This window comes from Argiope bruennichi, chromosome 8 (genome assembly GCF_947563725.1).
Source record: "Argiope bruennichi chromosome 8, qqArgBrue1.1, whole genome shotgun sequence".
Classification (NCBI taxonomy): domain Eukaryota; kingdom Metazoa; phylum Arthropoda; class Arachnida; order Araneae; family Araneidae; genus Argiope; species Argiope bruennichi.
In genome coordinates, this window is record NC_079158.1 from 21911298 (window position 1) to 21926243 (window position 14946).

The window sequence follows — 14946 nt, forward strand, 5'->3', positions numbered from 1 at the left end:
GAAATGTTGAAGAATTTTGAAATTTTTAATCTCTTTGAGTCAAAAAAATAGTTTTTAATATTTTGCTTGTTTATATGCAAACATGGTTGTTCAAAACAGCAACAAGTGAATCAGCATCAGATTTTGGATTAAATCCGTTCCCGGATGAACTGTCTGTCGGTCTATTTATTCTTTTATATGTGAAATTACCATTCAAAAATATATCAAGCTAGATAAATAAAATTTTATATGAGGTACGAACATAGAACCTGCAGATCACTATCATATTCTTGCATCTAATCTGTGAAAGTAGAAAAATGCACACTCGATTCTCTCCACAATATTATGAAGTTAAAAGTAAAAATTGTAATAATAGAAAATAATTTGATTATTATTTCAACTGCAGCATATTTTACAATAGTATATTTGATTAATATTTTAACCGTTGTAGAAAATAATAATCATAGAAAGTAATTTGGAAGTAGAAAGTTGGAGAAGCAGTATTCCTATTGATTTATTGGGCTTAAGGACGATGCTATGTAAAAAATAGAGGCTCATAATATTCTAAAAGATAAAAAAAAGTAACTACTGCCATCAATATACCATTAAAGATTTTATTGCTGGGATATGATTTAGCTCAATGAATTGCAGTAATTTTCTAAGCAGAATTTACAGATAACCTGAAAAAAAATAAGTTCACTCCTTAGCGTTTTCAATCACTGTCCAATAGCGCAGTTATATGTGACAAACGAAAGGCAAATTGAATTTTTTTGCTCATAGGAAGGCTTGATAAACATGTAAACACAAATGGCAACACTTTAAGTAAAGTACGCATGTTGGAATCCACGTGTGTTTTCTTGTTTAAAGTAACAGTAGTAAAGTAAAGAGTTTAAAGACAGATAAACAGACAGAGAGGCATTAGGCCAAAAATGTGTTTTTCAGGCTCTGGGTGATCTGAAACGTGGGAATTCACCAAAATCTCGAGATCGTTTTTTTTTTTTTTTTTTTGACGATTGCATTACTTAATACTTCGTATACGAGAAATTAACATAGCCCTTAATTAATGTCTTTATTTTTAAGATCTCCCTACTGTCATATCCTAGTCTCATCCATCTTCGTGCAAGGAAGTTTTAATTTGAATTAATTGAAGCGCATAGCCTGTCGCAGGCTTTACCAAGGGGCACTATGGAAGGCTTTGTGACCCTGCCTGAGGGTGACATTTGATAAAGTCTTTAGAGCAGATTCATCATTTCTTTCTTTTTTTTATTAAAATCATTTTTGCATTTAAACTTATTATTTATTTATTTCTAATTGGTTCATTTCATTTGTGTTTAAGACGTAGCAGCATTAGCGTACTTTAAATACAATGTATTTTTCTTTTGATAGTTTTGACTCAGGAAATATTTACTTTAAAGTTATTTTCATAAAGATTGCTTTAATTTTTTGGTTGATAGTTTCAACTTAAAAATATTAATATTAATTTGATTAATACCATTGATACATATTTAAATGTATTAATTTATAGCTTTGGCGAAATTTTACATTTGAATCATTTTATACCCTCAATAATGAAAAGAGCATAAAATAATATCACCTTATCTTATGATGAAATCGAGTAATAATTCATCGTGATAATCAACTATTCAAATGGAAGATTATTTTAATGTAATCCTTCAACTTGTCTAATGAAGCTGAGTTTTATGAAATAAGTCTTAGATCAGATAGATATAAGATCTGATATCAGATACAGATAGATATAATTTCATATTTGGCGTATCTCGCCTTATTAGTATATTTATAAAGCGAGGTTTTTTTTCTATAATTAAATGATTAATGTTTAGGACAAGTTATGCAGTTTTGTTGTTTTAATATTTAGTTCTTAATACTCTTTCTTTGCTGATAACAGTATGTTTTGGGTTTGAAAACAATTCTCACCTCTCAAACGAATTTGGAGAAGTAAAATTCTTTTTTTGTTTTCAAATATTGGCAACATTATTTTCACTAATGATGAGATTTGAACCCAATTAAAATTTTGCTGGATCCATGACGCAAGTTCGCTGCGTGCTGCCCAATAGACCGTCACATTCGTCATTCATTTTAAAGTTGGATTTTACTTTAAAATGAATGAACAATTCTAAAAAATATTGACTTAAAATAGCACTTCGCACCTGAATTCCTACATACTCTCATACAAAATATGTTGTTTGCCCTCTAACTTTCATTTTTAATATACTCTCAATTTTTCTCAGTTATTGTCATTCTATAAATAATCGCACTATTTGGTATAGATCAAAAGCTTGAATTATTGATCACAATTTTTCAGGTTATTTCTTACTTTTGCTAAGAAAAGTATGTTTGAAGAATAAAAGAACTTCTGGCAAATTCTATAAAAAATTAAGTAGTTGCTCTTTATTTATCTTTCAACTTTAATTAAGGTATAGACGAGAGAGCTCTGTCTATTACCTACAATTTCCTACTTACGTTTGCTATTACTTACACTGATTACTTTTATAATTCTGTAATTATATTTCATGTCTTTAATTGATTTAAAATAACCTTTTAATACACAGAACTTAATATAACATGGAAAAGTATTTTCATTGTTTTATTTATTTAACTTTGTTTACATATTCTTTGCAAACTGATAATATGCAGTTGAAAATGATGATTAACAACTGATGGAAAGGTTAGTGACTTCCAGAGATAAATTCAGATTCAGATTCTTTGGACAAACTTCAATTCAGAAAAAAATTAACTGGTTCGGATCACACGATATATTATTTCGAAACGTTGAGAATCTTCCAAAGATTATATTTAATATGATAAAAGGTTAGTGAATTAAATAACGTGTAAAATAATAAGAATAGCGTGTCTGTATAAAATAATATACTATTATACTTGAACAAATAATAGTATAAAATTCGAAGAAGATAGATAACTTTTTTTTCCTAAATCGTATTAGTTGAAGTGAATTCGCTAATGAAAACTTATTTACGTTTTATATTTAGCGCTCCAATTTTAATAAATTTTCACTGACTTCGTCAATAAAAAGTGTTGAACGTCAGTAATTTTTAATAAAGTTTTAAAGAAATGAAAAGAAGAATTTTCACAATTATCATGGCTCCATATGATGAAAACAATCAAGACTAGTGAAACAAGAAAAGAATTACAAAAAACAAACATTCATTTTCTTTAAATATTTTTTTTTTCAAAAACGAATAATGAAAAGACAAAAATCATAAAATAAAATTATATAAAATCTTTTAAAAGCAACAATTTATTTAAAAACATATGAAAAGCAAAAAAAAAAAACATCTTTTTTTAAAACCAAATGTATTATCATCCAAGTTTTATTAAAAATAATAGTTCAAATTTAATTCCAAAAATATTTCTGTAGCAAAAAAATTTGGGGTATTGTTTGTCAAAAGAATACAAAACAATATTGCTTACTTGGGAAAATGATTAAAGAATTTAAAAAAGCTTTTCTGTACTTTTCAAGCCTCAAAATTATTCCGTACACAGAAAAAAATTATTTTAAGTTTTACCAAGCAGCATTGTGAAAGTATTTCTACTCTGTATAAACCTTATTTTCATTATTCAAATTTTATTTCAATTATTGCTTTTGTTCATCACCAGGACCCTCCTTCAAGAAGATACGTGCTCCCCTTTGGTTCTCTGTCTCTGACTGGAAGAAAAACAGTTTATACAATTACTCAACCAGGGTGAGTGTCACTCTTTTCACCTGAAGATTCAGATAATTTATCCAACCTCCTCCCCCCCCCCTCCCTTTATAAAATTCCGAGGTCGAGAAATCTTTATGTCTTATATGCAACAAATCCAAGCAATCCGTGACCTCTGAGAAAAATATTTATTCATGAAAACTGTATGGATATACATAATTTTCCACCATATCTAAAAGGTATACATTAGGATACAGTAGCCAAATTTATTTTTGAAAGCAATAATTCGCCAAATATAGCAATATATAAAATTACAGACCTACAAAACGGACATTAATCGTTTCCTGCACAAAAACTTCATTTTTTGCCCTATCCATAATATTGCTCATTAGGCAAGTATTTTTAACACTTGGCGAATTCTCGAGTTTGGCGAAGGAAACATTTTGTATTCTTAAGTCTTGTAAAACTTTGAACTTCTGTCCAGACGAAAAAGTACGTTTCCACATAGTGCTCGCAGATCTTGACTCTAGTGTAAATTGTAATCCCCAAGTCTCATCTTCTATGGCAATACTTGCTGAAAAAGTATTGAGGAGCTGCAAATAGAATGTCTGTATTTATTTTTGCTATCACAACGACTCAGAAAGTCTGCGAATGAGATAAATTTTGCATGCCGTTTTGATATCTAAGTTACAGTTCTGAATCAAAATCCATAACGTTTAACGGGAAGAAGTATTGTTCTATGGTGCAGATTATCTTCACTACACGACACTGTGAAATAGTGCAGGAATATACGCGAAAGTCGAGAGAAGAACAGTCTTGCTACTTGAGAACAATGTTGTTCTGTATGTTCATACGACGAGCTATTAATAATTAACGCACGCACAAATTTTTGATGTAACATAAAAGTATTTGATAAAATGGTGATTATTCATAATAGATGGAGTAACTATCTGCACCCAATGCTATGAAGATCTCGGTGATTCCATTTTTTAAGGTGTATTATCTTTATAAATCATTGCTAAAATGGTGTTTGCGATTTCATGATCAGATGCAATGAGCAGTGATAAGATTTCTGTCAGCGAAAGGAAAGAAAGTCAAAGAAATGCATTCGGAAATGTTGGGCATTTACACAGAAGATTTTGCTAACCGCACTAGCCTGCGGAGATTGTGTAAAATGTTTAAAGGCCGAAGAAAGACTGTGGTCGATAAAGCCAGATCTGTGAGACCAGAGTCTTTCTTTAAACTGTGAATCTGTATATGCCATCACCAAAGCCATATGAGAGAACTGTCCGACAACATTGACGGAAATAAAGGAATAGCTGGACATTTTTGATGGAATATTGTTCATGAAGAATTAGGATACAGAATAGTTCATGATGCATCTCGAAAAAGCTGTAAGAGAAGCAGACTGGGTGTAGAATGCGAGTAATCAGAGATTAAAACATATTAGTATTATGATAATCTTATACACGTAGATGTATTAGGTTACATACTTTATATTTATTTACAATATATTGATCACAACTCTGATAAAACATTATAAAATTCCATATATGTATCTTGAGGCATTTGTGAATTATCGCGCTCTTTCGCACACCTATGGCGGATTCTCAACAAGACAAAATAGGCACCTGGCTAGGACCGCTATGCTAAGAGAGGGCCGCTAGTAGGTCGATTTAAAATCTTTATTTTTCTAGTAGTCAAATGAATGTTTAAAAATATATGAATTCTATGAATGGTCAAACATCAGAACAATATTAACACTTTATCAAATATATATGTCAAGTCCCGATATGTTTAATTACGTTCATTTATTTATTAGTAAACTAGGAAACGGCTTCACTCGACGACCCCGATGCTGTCTTATACTATACTTGATGTTTGTTAGTTCCAGTTAGCAAGTTTTTAACGCCCACTGCATATTCGTTCAACTTTGGAAGTTTAATCTTTCCATGATGACAACATACATTTGCTGATTGGCCTACTTCCGATTCAGGACTCAAAGCCACATAATGAGAACATCCCTTGCTCATATCTCCAATATCTAAATAGAGATTCAATTTTTGACGTTTTGCCGCCAACGTAGCAGCTACATGATCAGTTTTTCTTTTCAAATTAACTGACTCTTGCTCGACCTTTCTTCATATTTTTTTCTTCATCTGATATCATTGGATGTCCCGTTATTGTTTAAAGAAACAATGCAGGGTAGAACATGTATTGCTTAGGTATTTAGACAATTACTAAACGAAGGCGGCAGTTTGCTTATCTTTCCGTTACTCGAGAAAGAAAAACAAACCGGAAAGCTGTTCATTAGCTTTGGCACAACGTATGTCTAAATGAAATAATATTGTTCTTGAACTCATTTGCTGTTAGTTTGGGGATAATTAAAATTTCGCTTTTCCTCTTTTATTATCATTTCATCAACAAGTGCAATATAAATACTTGCTTCATCATAATAATAATTTTCTTTAAATATTTCAAACAATACTGGTGAAACAAACCTCAAATGTCATAGGTCCAGTGACTCTCTATCTACCAATCACAAAGCGAATGAAACACAATGTTTACACAATTTTTTTATATAAAAGATAGATTTTTAAAACTGAACATGTACTTCAATAATACTGAATATAATCTGCATTCATAACGGCTGAGTAAAAATAAACACATACTTCCAAAATTAATAAAGTAAAAAAAGAGAGATTAACTCGAAATAAAAAATTAGAATGTTAAAAATATGTTGACGTGTCGAACTAAATGAATTGTCTGATTAAAGGAGGGGGTCTCATAATGTGTGCTATCTATAGTCGATACGTATCTAAATCCACCACTGTTGCACACAGGACAGACTTTCCTTAAATGGATTTCGATCAAAATTTTATATACATCTCAGATCTTTGTACAGTGTGCTCCACAAAAACTCGGACAAAGTTATTATATCATAGAATAGAAGTTAATTTCTTTTTAAATTTTGTTCATTTCTCTTTGTTTTCCACTTCAATTATAACATATTTTATAATGTGTCTTTTAATTTATGTTGTGATTTTTGGCCTTTTTACAATGCCAAGCAAAAGATATGCTATTTTAAACATGTAAAACGAACAGTATGAAGTCGTTCGTTTGCTTAATGTGCCTCGGCAAACAGTGTCTGATGCAATCTATCGTTTCAAAGAGCTTGGCAATGATGGTCAAAGTCCAGGAAGTGAACTAAAACGTATGGTGAACACTTTCAGTAGTCGTAGGTTATCAAAAAGCGAGTTCAATGAAATTCGAAGGTTCCCATGAGAAAGATCGCTCGTGAACTGGAAATAAGGGACTGATCAGAGCAACGATTGGCAAAATGAGAGCTTCGATTGAAGCCTTACAAGGTCCAGAAAGTTCAGCTTCTCACTGAAGAAAACAAACTCGTGCTGCTCTAAAGGCGCCGAAAACTTTTGAAACGGTCCACATGTCAGAACTGAGAGAGATTCCTTTTCGTTAATGAGAAGCACTTTACCGTCCAACAGTTCGAAACACTTAGAACTATAGGATTGGTCTGTAGACGCACCAAGCACTTCAGCAATTGGTGAACATGGCAAAAATTCGAAGTTGGTCATGGTCTGAAGCGGAATTTGCGAAAGGGATGAGGGATCTAAAATAATTCAAAATGTGTACCAGTGAGACATTCTAAAAGCTGTTATATTTCCGTGGGCCAAAAGCGCACTTCGGCAGTGTAAATTGGGAATTTCAACAAGACTCTGCATCAGCTCACAAGGCTAAAAAGACAGAAGAGTGGTGGAAGGAACATTTTCTGGACGTGATATCATCTGAAGAATGGGCACAATACTGGCCGATATCAATCCCATGATTAAAGTGTATGATCCATTTTGGAGTCTAGGGCTTACACTAAATGACATAAAAGTTTGGACTCTCTAAAGAAATGGCTTCTGCTGGAATGGGATAGATTAAAGGAAGAAGACTTGTGGCCCATTATTGAAAATTTCAATAAGCGTTTTGCGCCTCTGCACCATTGCAAAAAAACCGGCCACTTTGAAACCAATTAAATTTATTTATCAGTAAAAGTCTACTTTTATTATTATTTATTATATTTTGTTAATTTATTAATTTTTAATCAAGTTATGTTAAAATTTGTTTGTCCGGGTTTTCTGCCGCACCTTGTATAAGGTCAGATTTTTTGTAATCTCCATTTGTCCCAAATTCCATTCTTGTAGCTCATTCTTTTTTTGAGCTATCATATTCATAGATAGACCAGTGAATCAACTTAGAAATGATTTCTAAAAAGGATTCCTCCCCCCCCCATTCCCTAGATGTATATAATGTGGAGGTTCACAAGGTCAAACTTTTGAATTTGTCAAAAATTTGTTTCGAGGTCAATTTTTAGGGGATTACATTATAATAAAATTGCGATTAACCGCAGAATTGGATGGCTTGACAATCCTGAATAATCAGAGCATGGCCGAAAAAGAGAACAAACCAAGGCTAAAATGTTTTCCAAAATTTTTTAATCTATATTGGGGGAACCTACCTATGCAATTATGGCTTAATAAACGGTAGGATTCTATGCTTGCAAGGTTGCTGGTTTACTTTTTATATAAAAAAAAGGGCTCTTTTTTGTGTTATGCGTTAAAATCTTCTTTTTTATTTGTAACTGTATATTTTTTAAACAGAAACTTGGCCTCGCAAGACTGCAGATAAAGAAGAGTTTACCATCCTTTTTCTTTATATACGAAAAAGCAGAAACTAGGTTTCTCGTTTTCAGGAAATTCGATATTCGTTTAAGATATCGATATCGAATTTCTTGTCTATGCCAGTATTTTCTTATTCATGCTATACGAAAAAGTATTTATTTATCAGAAGGCCTTCATCACATCATTAAAAAAATTCGGAAATGATGAAAAACATGCACAAGATGTGTTAATAAAGCATTTACATAAAGCTTGCGTTTTATACTTCTTTGAAATACATCTTCGAATAATTGTGTTTTTATTCAACGTTAGAATACGATCAATAATCATAAATTCATAAGAATGAGACAAACGTAACAAATATTCTCAACTGTATTGAATCATGGTCATTTTTCTTATACCATATAACTACTTAGAATGAAATGCTTCCTTACTGCTCATCTGTTTATATATCAATTAAAAATTATAATGAATAAATGATTTAAATTAAAGAAATGACTGAATTAATTTGATAAAGAAAAAGATACAAAAATGAATACATTAAAATTGTTATCGCAAAAAAATATTTATCCATTTTTATTTAGATTTCCTTAATGTAAAGTTCTACAATAAAATTCTGAATACATATGATTTAATAACTCAGAGGCATTAGCACTTTCCATTCCATTTTATAAGTAATATCTTTAAGATTATATATCTAATAAAAGTTCTAGAAAGAAAACCACTCATTTTTACTTTCTCTTATAAAAAGTATATACGGAGAAAATATTATAATTGCCTAAAAAATTCGAACTTCAGACCTGGACGAATTTCTATGTTTCAGAACCCCCACCCCCCACCCCGAGTCTGAAAAGCACATTTTTATGGAAATATATTTGTTTATTCACATATATGTCTGTAAATCTGATAGCTCAAAATCGCTTTGAGCTAGAGGAATGAAATATTGTATATGGTCTTTTCACCAGAATTTGTGGATTTTTATCAAATTTTGAACTAAATTTATGCAGAGGCTATCTTTTGTCCTGCTGTCCGAATATAAATGAACGAGATAACTACAAAATGAAGCAATCTATATGAATAACATTTGGTGCGCAGATTTAATACTTAAAATGTAGATATATATCAAATTTTGAACTAAATTCATCAAGGATTAATCAATTGCTAGTCCTTTTTTTTGTATTTACATAAAAATGATAATTTAAAAACTCAAAAGTTAAAGTAAATGACATTTAGTTCAGACTTTTAGCATCTAAAGTATCGATCTTTATCAAATTTTGAATGACATCTGTCAAAGGGTTGACCGATCTGTATTTTCAGAAGCATGTAAACGTGACAATTCAAGGACACAATGATTTAAATGTATGAAATCTGATACATGATTTTGTGACTATATTTATAGTAATAAATCAAATTTTGTTCCATTTGTTTGAACAAATTTATCCAAAATGCCCCTTCGGTGTTCTGGTGTTTATATAATAACCGCATCCCAGCGATTAATCGCCAAGCTAATAGTTTTCTTCTTAACTATTGTTTGTCAAAAGCATTTTATTAATAATACACAAGTACTGGTTTTGTTTATCCTACAATCTTGCATTCAACTGTCACATGAGGGACTCTGAAAATGAAAATCTGAGCACTCATGGCGATCAAAACTTTGCTCAAGATCCGCAGTGCGGGAGATAAGATTTTTAGTAGAGAATATGTAAGAAAGTTTCGGGAAGATAAATTCAAGTGACTGTTTTATTTTATTTTTTCCTTTGTCTTGTAGTCATTCCAAAAAATTTGCCTATCTCTGAAAAATAGATGATTACTTTTTCAATCATATGCAGTTTCTTTCTTTGTATTATTTTTTCGCATAAGAAATATAAAAAGAGAAAGTATAACCATCATCAAAAAATAGAAACTCGAGATTTTGTGGATTCTATATCTTTCAAGCTCCCTTGAGTCCGAAAAATACATTTTTGGGTTAACATTTATCTATCTGTGAATAAGAGAGATCTTTCAATTAGACGGGAGAAATTTAAATTAAGGCTAAGTTGTCTAAACACCAAACTTTGAATAATATCCTTACACAGAAAGTTTTTCTATTAACCCACACGTGAAGACAATAAGCGAGAAGAATTAGATAAATAAAATTTTAACATTTGGAATTTAGATTCGTATTAAATTTTGAGCCAAATTTATCAAAAGGTTTACCGTTTGTCGATCTGAATATTCACATGTATGCAAACGCGATAACTCAAAAATGCAATGACTTAGATAAGTGAAATTTGGTATGTCATCTTGTTGCTGAAATTGCAGTTCTGCACCGAGTTTTGGATTAAATAAAAAAATAAAAAGGCATAGAAAGTGTATACTTGGCCTTCTTCGCAATACCAAGAAGCACAAAAGGCTCATGTGTGGGATTATAGAAATAAATGTCAGAGCACTCGTGGAGTTCATAGCTTTCCTAAGGTCCATATTATTTTTATAAAAACGTGGGGGGGGGGGGGTGATAACACCCTTATTAGAGAGTATGTGAGACAGTTGCAAAGAGAACAATTCCATTACTTATCTTGAAATATAGTGACTAATATAATAATGAATAATATGTTTGTAACGAAAATATTTTGCATAAAAAGAATTAACTTATTATTAACATCTTCGCTTTTAGGAATGTGAATTTACCATTGGTCTAGGAAAAATTAAAAACAACAATATGCGGATTAACCGCAGAAAATTAGAAAGCATCCTTGATAAAAAACAAGCATCTTGGTCAAAATCAGCACATTTTCATAACAAGAATAATAACTGTTTAATTAGTAAGGGAAGTATGCAAGCTTTGATGGGCAATAAATTAAAAGAAACAAATGGTATAATCAGTAAAAATTCATTTTCCAATTTTTTTCTTATACCAATTATAACTAATTAAAAGCTGAATCTAAGAGTCGATGACATGAATTTTCAAATAATCACACAAAAATAACAGCATTGCAATGAATGTTACCTAAAATATAAAACTTGGAAAGAAATTATTTCTTCGTTAAAGATATTAAAACTGGAAATTAAAATCCCTTTAATTACTACAATGGATTTTGAAGTGAAAGCAGAATATTCTTAGTTACCTATGCTGTTTTTTTCTTCTCAGAAAACCCTTTTTATGGAAAAGCTTTCTAAGAAATGGGTTTTTTTCACAGGATTTTATGGAAAATTCTTTCTTTTCTCATTTGTTTGCATTGTCGCTAGTGAATAACACGAAGGAAGAATTTTTTCTGTGAAATGGTTTCTGTTCATTTTTTAATACTTCACTTGTATTTAGATTATTTTTAGTAAAGACTTTTCTTTTGAAATACTGAGTGACACTTCAACAATTCTTAATGATTAGCTTTTTATTTTCATTTCACTTAATAAATTAGCTTGGGTTTTTCTTTCCCAGTCTTTTGTAATTTATTAAGAAATGATTAGTATATTTCAAAGACATTATCCGTCTTATTATGGTTTGTTTGTAATTAGGGATTTTGCACATATTTTATAACAAATTTTTCTTTATACGAGCTTCTTTGAGGCTTTTAAGGATGTACTTTTCCAATCGATTTTTTGCTTTCTGATATACTTCAGCTATGAATTCTTTTACAATTGCGTGTTCTCGATCACAACCAAAAAATTAAATAATTTGGAATGAAGTTATCAATTAATCAGTTGAATTTAATTAGATAATTTCATCTAAAGAACGTTACTTGGGCAAGAATTTTGAAACATAATTATTGCAGGATTTCATAGAAATCAAAATAATTAACAATGAAATATCTTAAAGAGCAGAAAATCAAAATGATAGAGAAGAGCTTTTAAATAACGTGCTCATAAAAATCTTATATAAAAGATTTTTAAAAAGTAGGAAATAATTTTTACTACCATAAATCTGGGAGAATCTTAAAACAAATTTTTCGCATATATATATATATATATATATATATATATATATATATATATATATATATATATATATATATATATATATATATATATATGTTGTTGTTTAGAAAGGCATGCTTACTTATTCCTTTTATATAAACAGTAAAGTTGGCAGTTTAAAAAAACAGTTTGAGTAGTCTCCCCAACTGTTTCTCGTATACTCGCTAAAACCACATTTCCTTGTATCCACATATCAGCTTTGGATTGCTCAGATTTCTCTATCTTGGACACTCTCTAATACATTTCACCTGAATCCCTGATATACAAAATTTTCAACTTCAAGCTTGTGTTCACGATTACGATATTTTTAAAATTTAATCATCAGTTAATCCATTAATTTAAATATATTTCTATTCAATTGGAGTGACGCCATCTAGTAGTAGATTGAGAAAAATGGATTACAAGTTTTCTTATTTTTTTTTTTAAAGAGAGGAATTACAAATAAATTAATAAAAAAATACAAAATAAAATTTTAAAAAGTTTTTTTTTTCAGAAGAAGTAAGTTAAAGCAATAGAAGTAAGTTTTTAAAAAGTGTTTCTATGGACATTTTCATTTCATAACAATTGGTTTTTTGAGTTATAAATAGACTGCAATAAAAATGTAAACTTCTTTTAGCGATCAGTTTCATGACCTTTTATAAGAACTCGAACATAAGTTGTTGACTTTTCACTGAAAACAATAAAAAGTATCATTTCCTACAACCAGATGTTCTCCTAACCGGTAAATAAAAAACATTATTTAAAATCATTTCCATCGGATTTATCTTATAATGACACACGCAATGACAGTAAATGATCTATTGAATTTTATTTTCTTACGAGGAAATAATGCCATTGAATCGATTCACAAAAAGTTCGAATGTTTTTTTCCCGTGCAAATATGATAATCATTCAGATGATGCTCATTTAATATATGCTATTTAAAAATAATCGAAGTATCTTTAGTTTCATTTCCTATCTTGCATTGATGCATCATTTTCTTGAACATATGTCTTATTTCTCTGTTGCTTATGTGGAAGATGGCATATGTTTCTTCTTAATGTGTATATCTTCCGTTGACATTTAACTCACGCATGTGATTTTACGCGTAACGTAAGGTTTGTAACGTAAAGTCTGCTGTTTTGAATTGTTGCCATAGCAAAATGACATGCATTACTCGATGAGACCTAGTTTGAGGATTAAACTTGTCAATCTGGCTTCTGCATGTGACTTTTCTGTTCCTTTATTCTTTTATTTTCTTATTGAAAAGAAAAAGGCAATATGAGCATATAATTCTAGTTGTAATATGAATCGCGACAGTTCAGTCATAATATAAAATAAAGTTCAACTCGGACATTAGTAATTATTTAATAAGTGAATCGCATCGACATATGAACCAGCGGAAGTTGTCTTCCCAAAACTTTCTCGCATACTCTCTCATAAACCTGTCATGCCAGAAAACGCCTTACATGGCATCGTGTCATCTTTGCGAGTTATCTGGCGATTCATCCTGGCTTGAGTTAATAGCATCCAAAAATAGAATTTTTGTTTTAAACTCGTTTTTTTTAATAAATTGAAAAAACTTTTTTTTTTACTCGAAACTCCAGTTGTGACCGTAAAATCTCATATCAAATTTGATATACTTATAAGTCATTGCGTTTTTAAATTATCGCGTTTACTTGTTTCCAAAAGGGCAGACAGACAGGCGATCTACCCCTTATTGGATTTGGCTCAAAATTCGATAGGTGTCTACATTATAGATGTTCACTCTGTGCATCGAATTTATCTATCTATCTTGCTCTCTTTGTTTTGTCATTACCGTGTTAACTGATAATCGAATAGCCGGACAAACGGACTTCTGAGCAGAATTTACACAAAATTTGACAGAAATTTGCAAATTTGGGGTAAAGACCGTATACGAAATTTCAACCATCTAGCTCAAAGTGTTTTTGACTTATCTTTGTCACGTACAAACATTTTCCAAAAATGTGTTTTTTGAACTCAGTGAGGTCTAAAACGTGGAGATTAGTCAAAATCTGGAGTTCCAATTTTTTGACAATTTTTATTCTTTCTCTATACTACGTATACGAGAGAGTAAAAATTATTTGGTTCTGCCAAGTTTTAGTTACCTGTTAGTTTTTCTTGATGTGGATATATATATATATATATATATATTCACATCTTTTTATGAAGTTGCTTCTAACACGCGCTCTAAATGTTGATGACTACTAGAGTCTCAAGATCCAAGAACAGGGATAAAAATTCCTAACGTCCACACCATTCTTTCCAAAGATACATTAGATTTCCTTTCCTGAATCGATAACTCTCAGTAAAAGAACTGAGGGAAAAATTTCGCGAACTTTCGCTCTTTTGTTCCGTTGAGAACAAATGTATATCTTTAAGATATTCTTTTCTGAATCGACATGTGTCAAGGAAATCCCTATTATTGACAATGATTAGAACATAGATTGATTAGGTCCTTGAGAGAATTGAAATCTTAATTACTTAATGATATAATAGAAAAGATATTCCAAGTTTAGAATCATTACAAAGAATTATTTCTTTAAATCTCTTTCTTTTATCATTTGCATGTTTCTTTTTAAAAGAGGATCTCGTGCTTTCACAAGTTCTTGTTGAAAATAGTTTATGAGCCGCGGCCATGCACGTGTTAA

General features: G+C 30.5%; 1 protein-coding gene across 2 annotated transcripts in view; it reads left to right on the forward strand.

The window, feature by feature from the left end:
* LOC129980857 (endothelin-converting enzyme homolog) overlaps positions 1-14946 on the forward strand; it is a 145352-nt gene that overhangs the window by 20147 nt on the left and 110259 nt on the right. For both annotated transcript variants that reach the window (XM_056091286.1, XM_056091285.1), the window contains exon 2: positions 3616-3701. Coding sequence is in view for 1 of the 2 variants with exons in the window: in XM_056091285.1 (XP_055947260.1) it covers positions 3616-3701 (86 nt within the window). In the remaining variant the exon portion in view is untranslated. The remainder of the gene's footprint in view (positions 1-3615; positions 3702-14946) is intronic.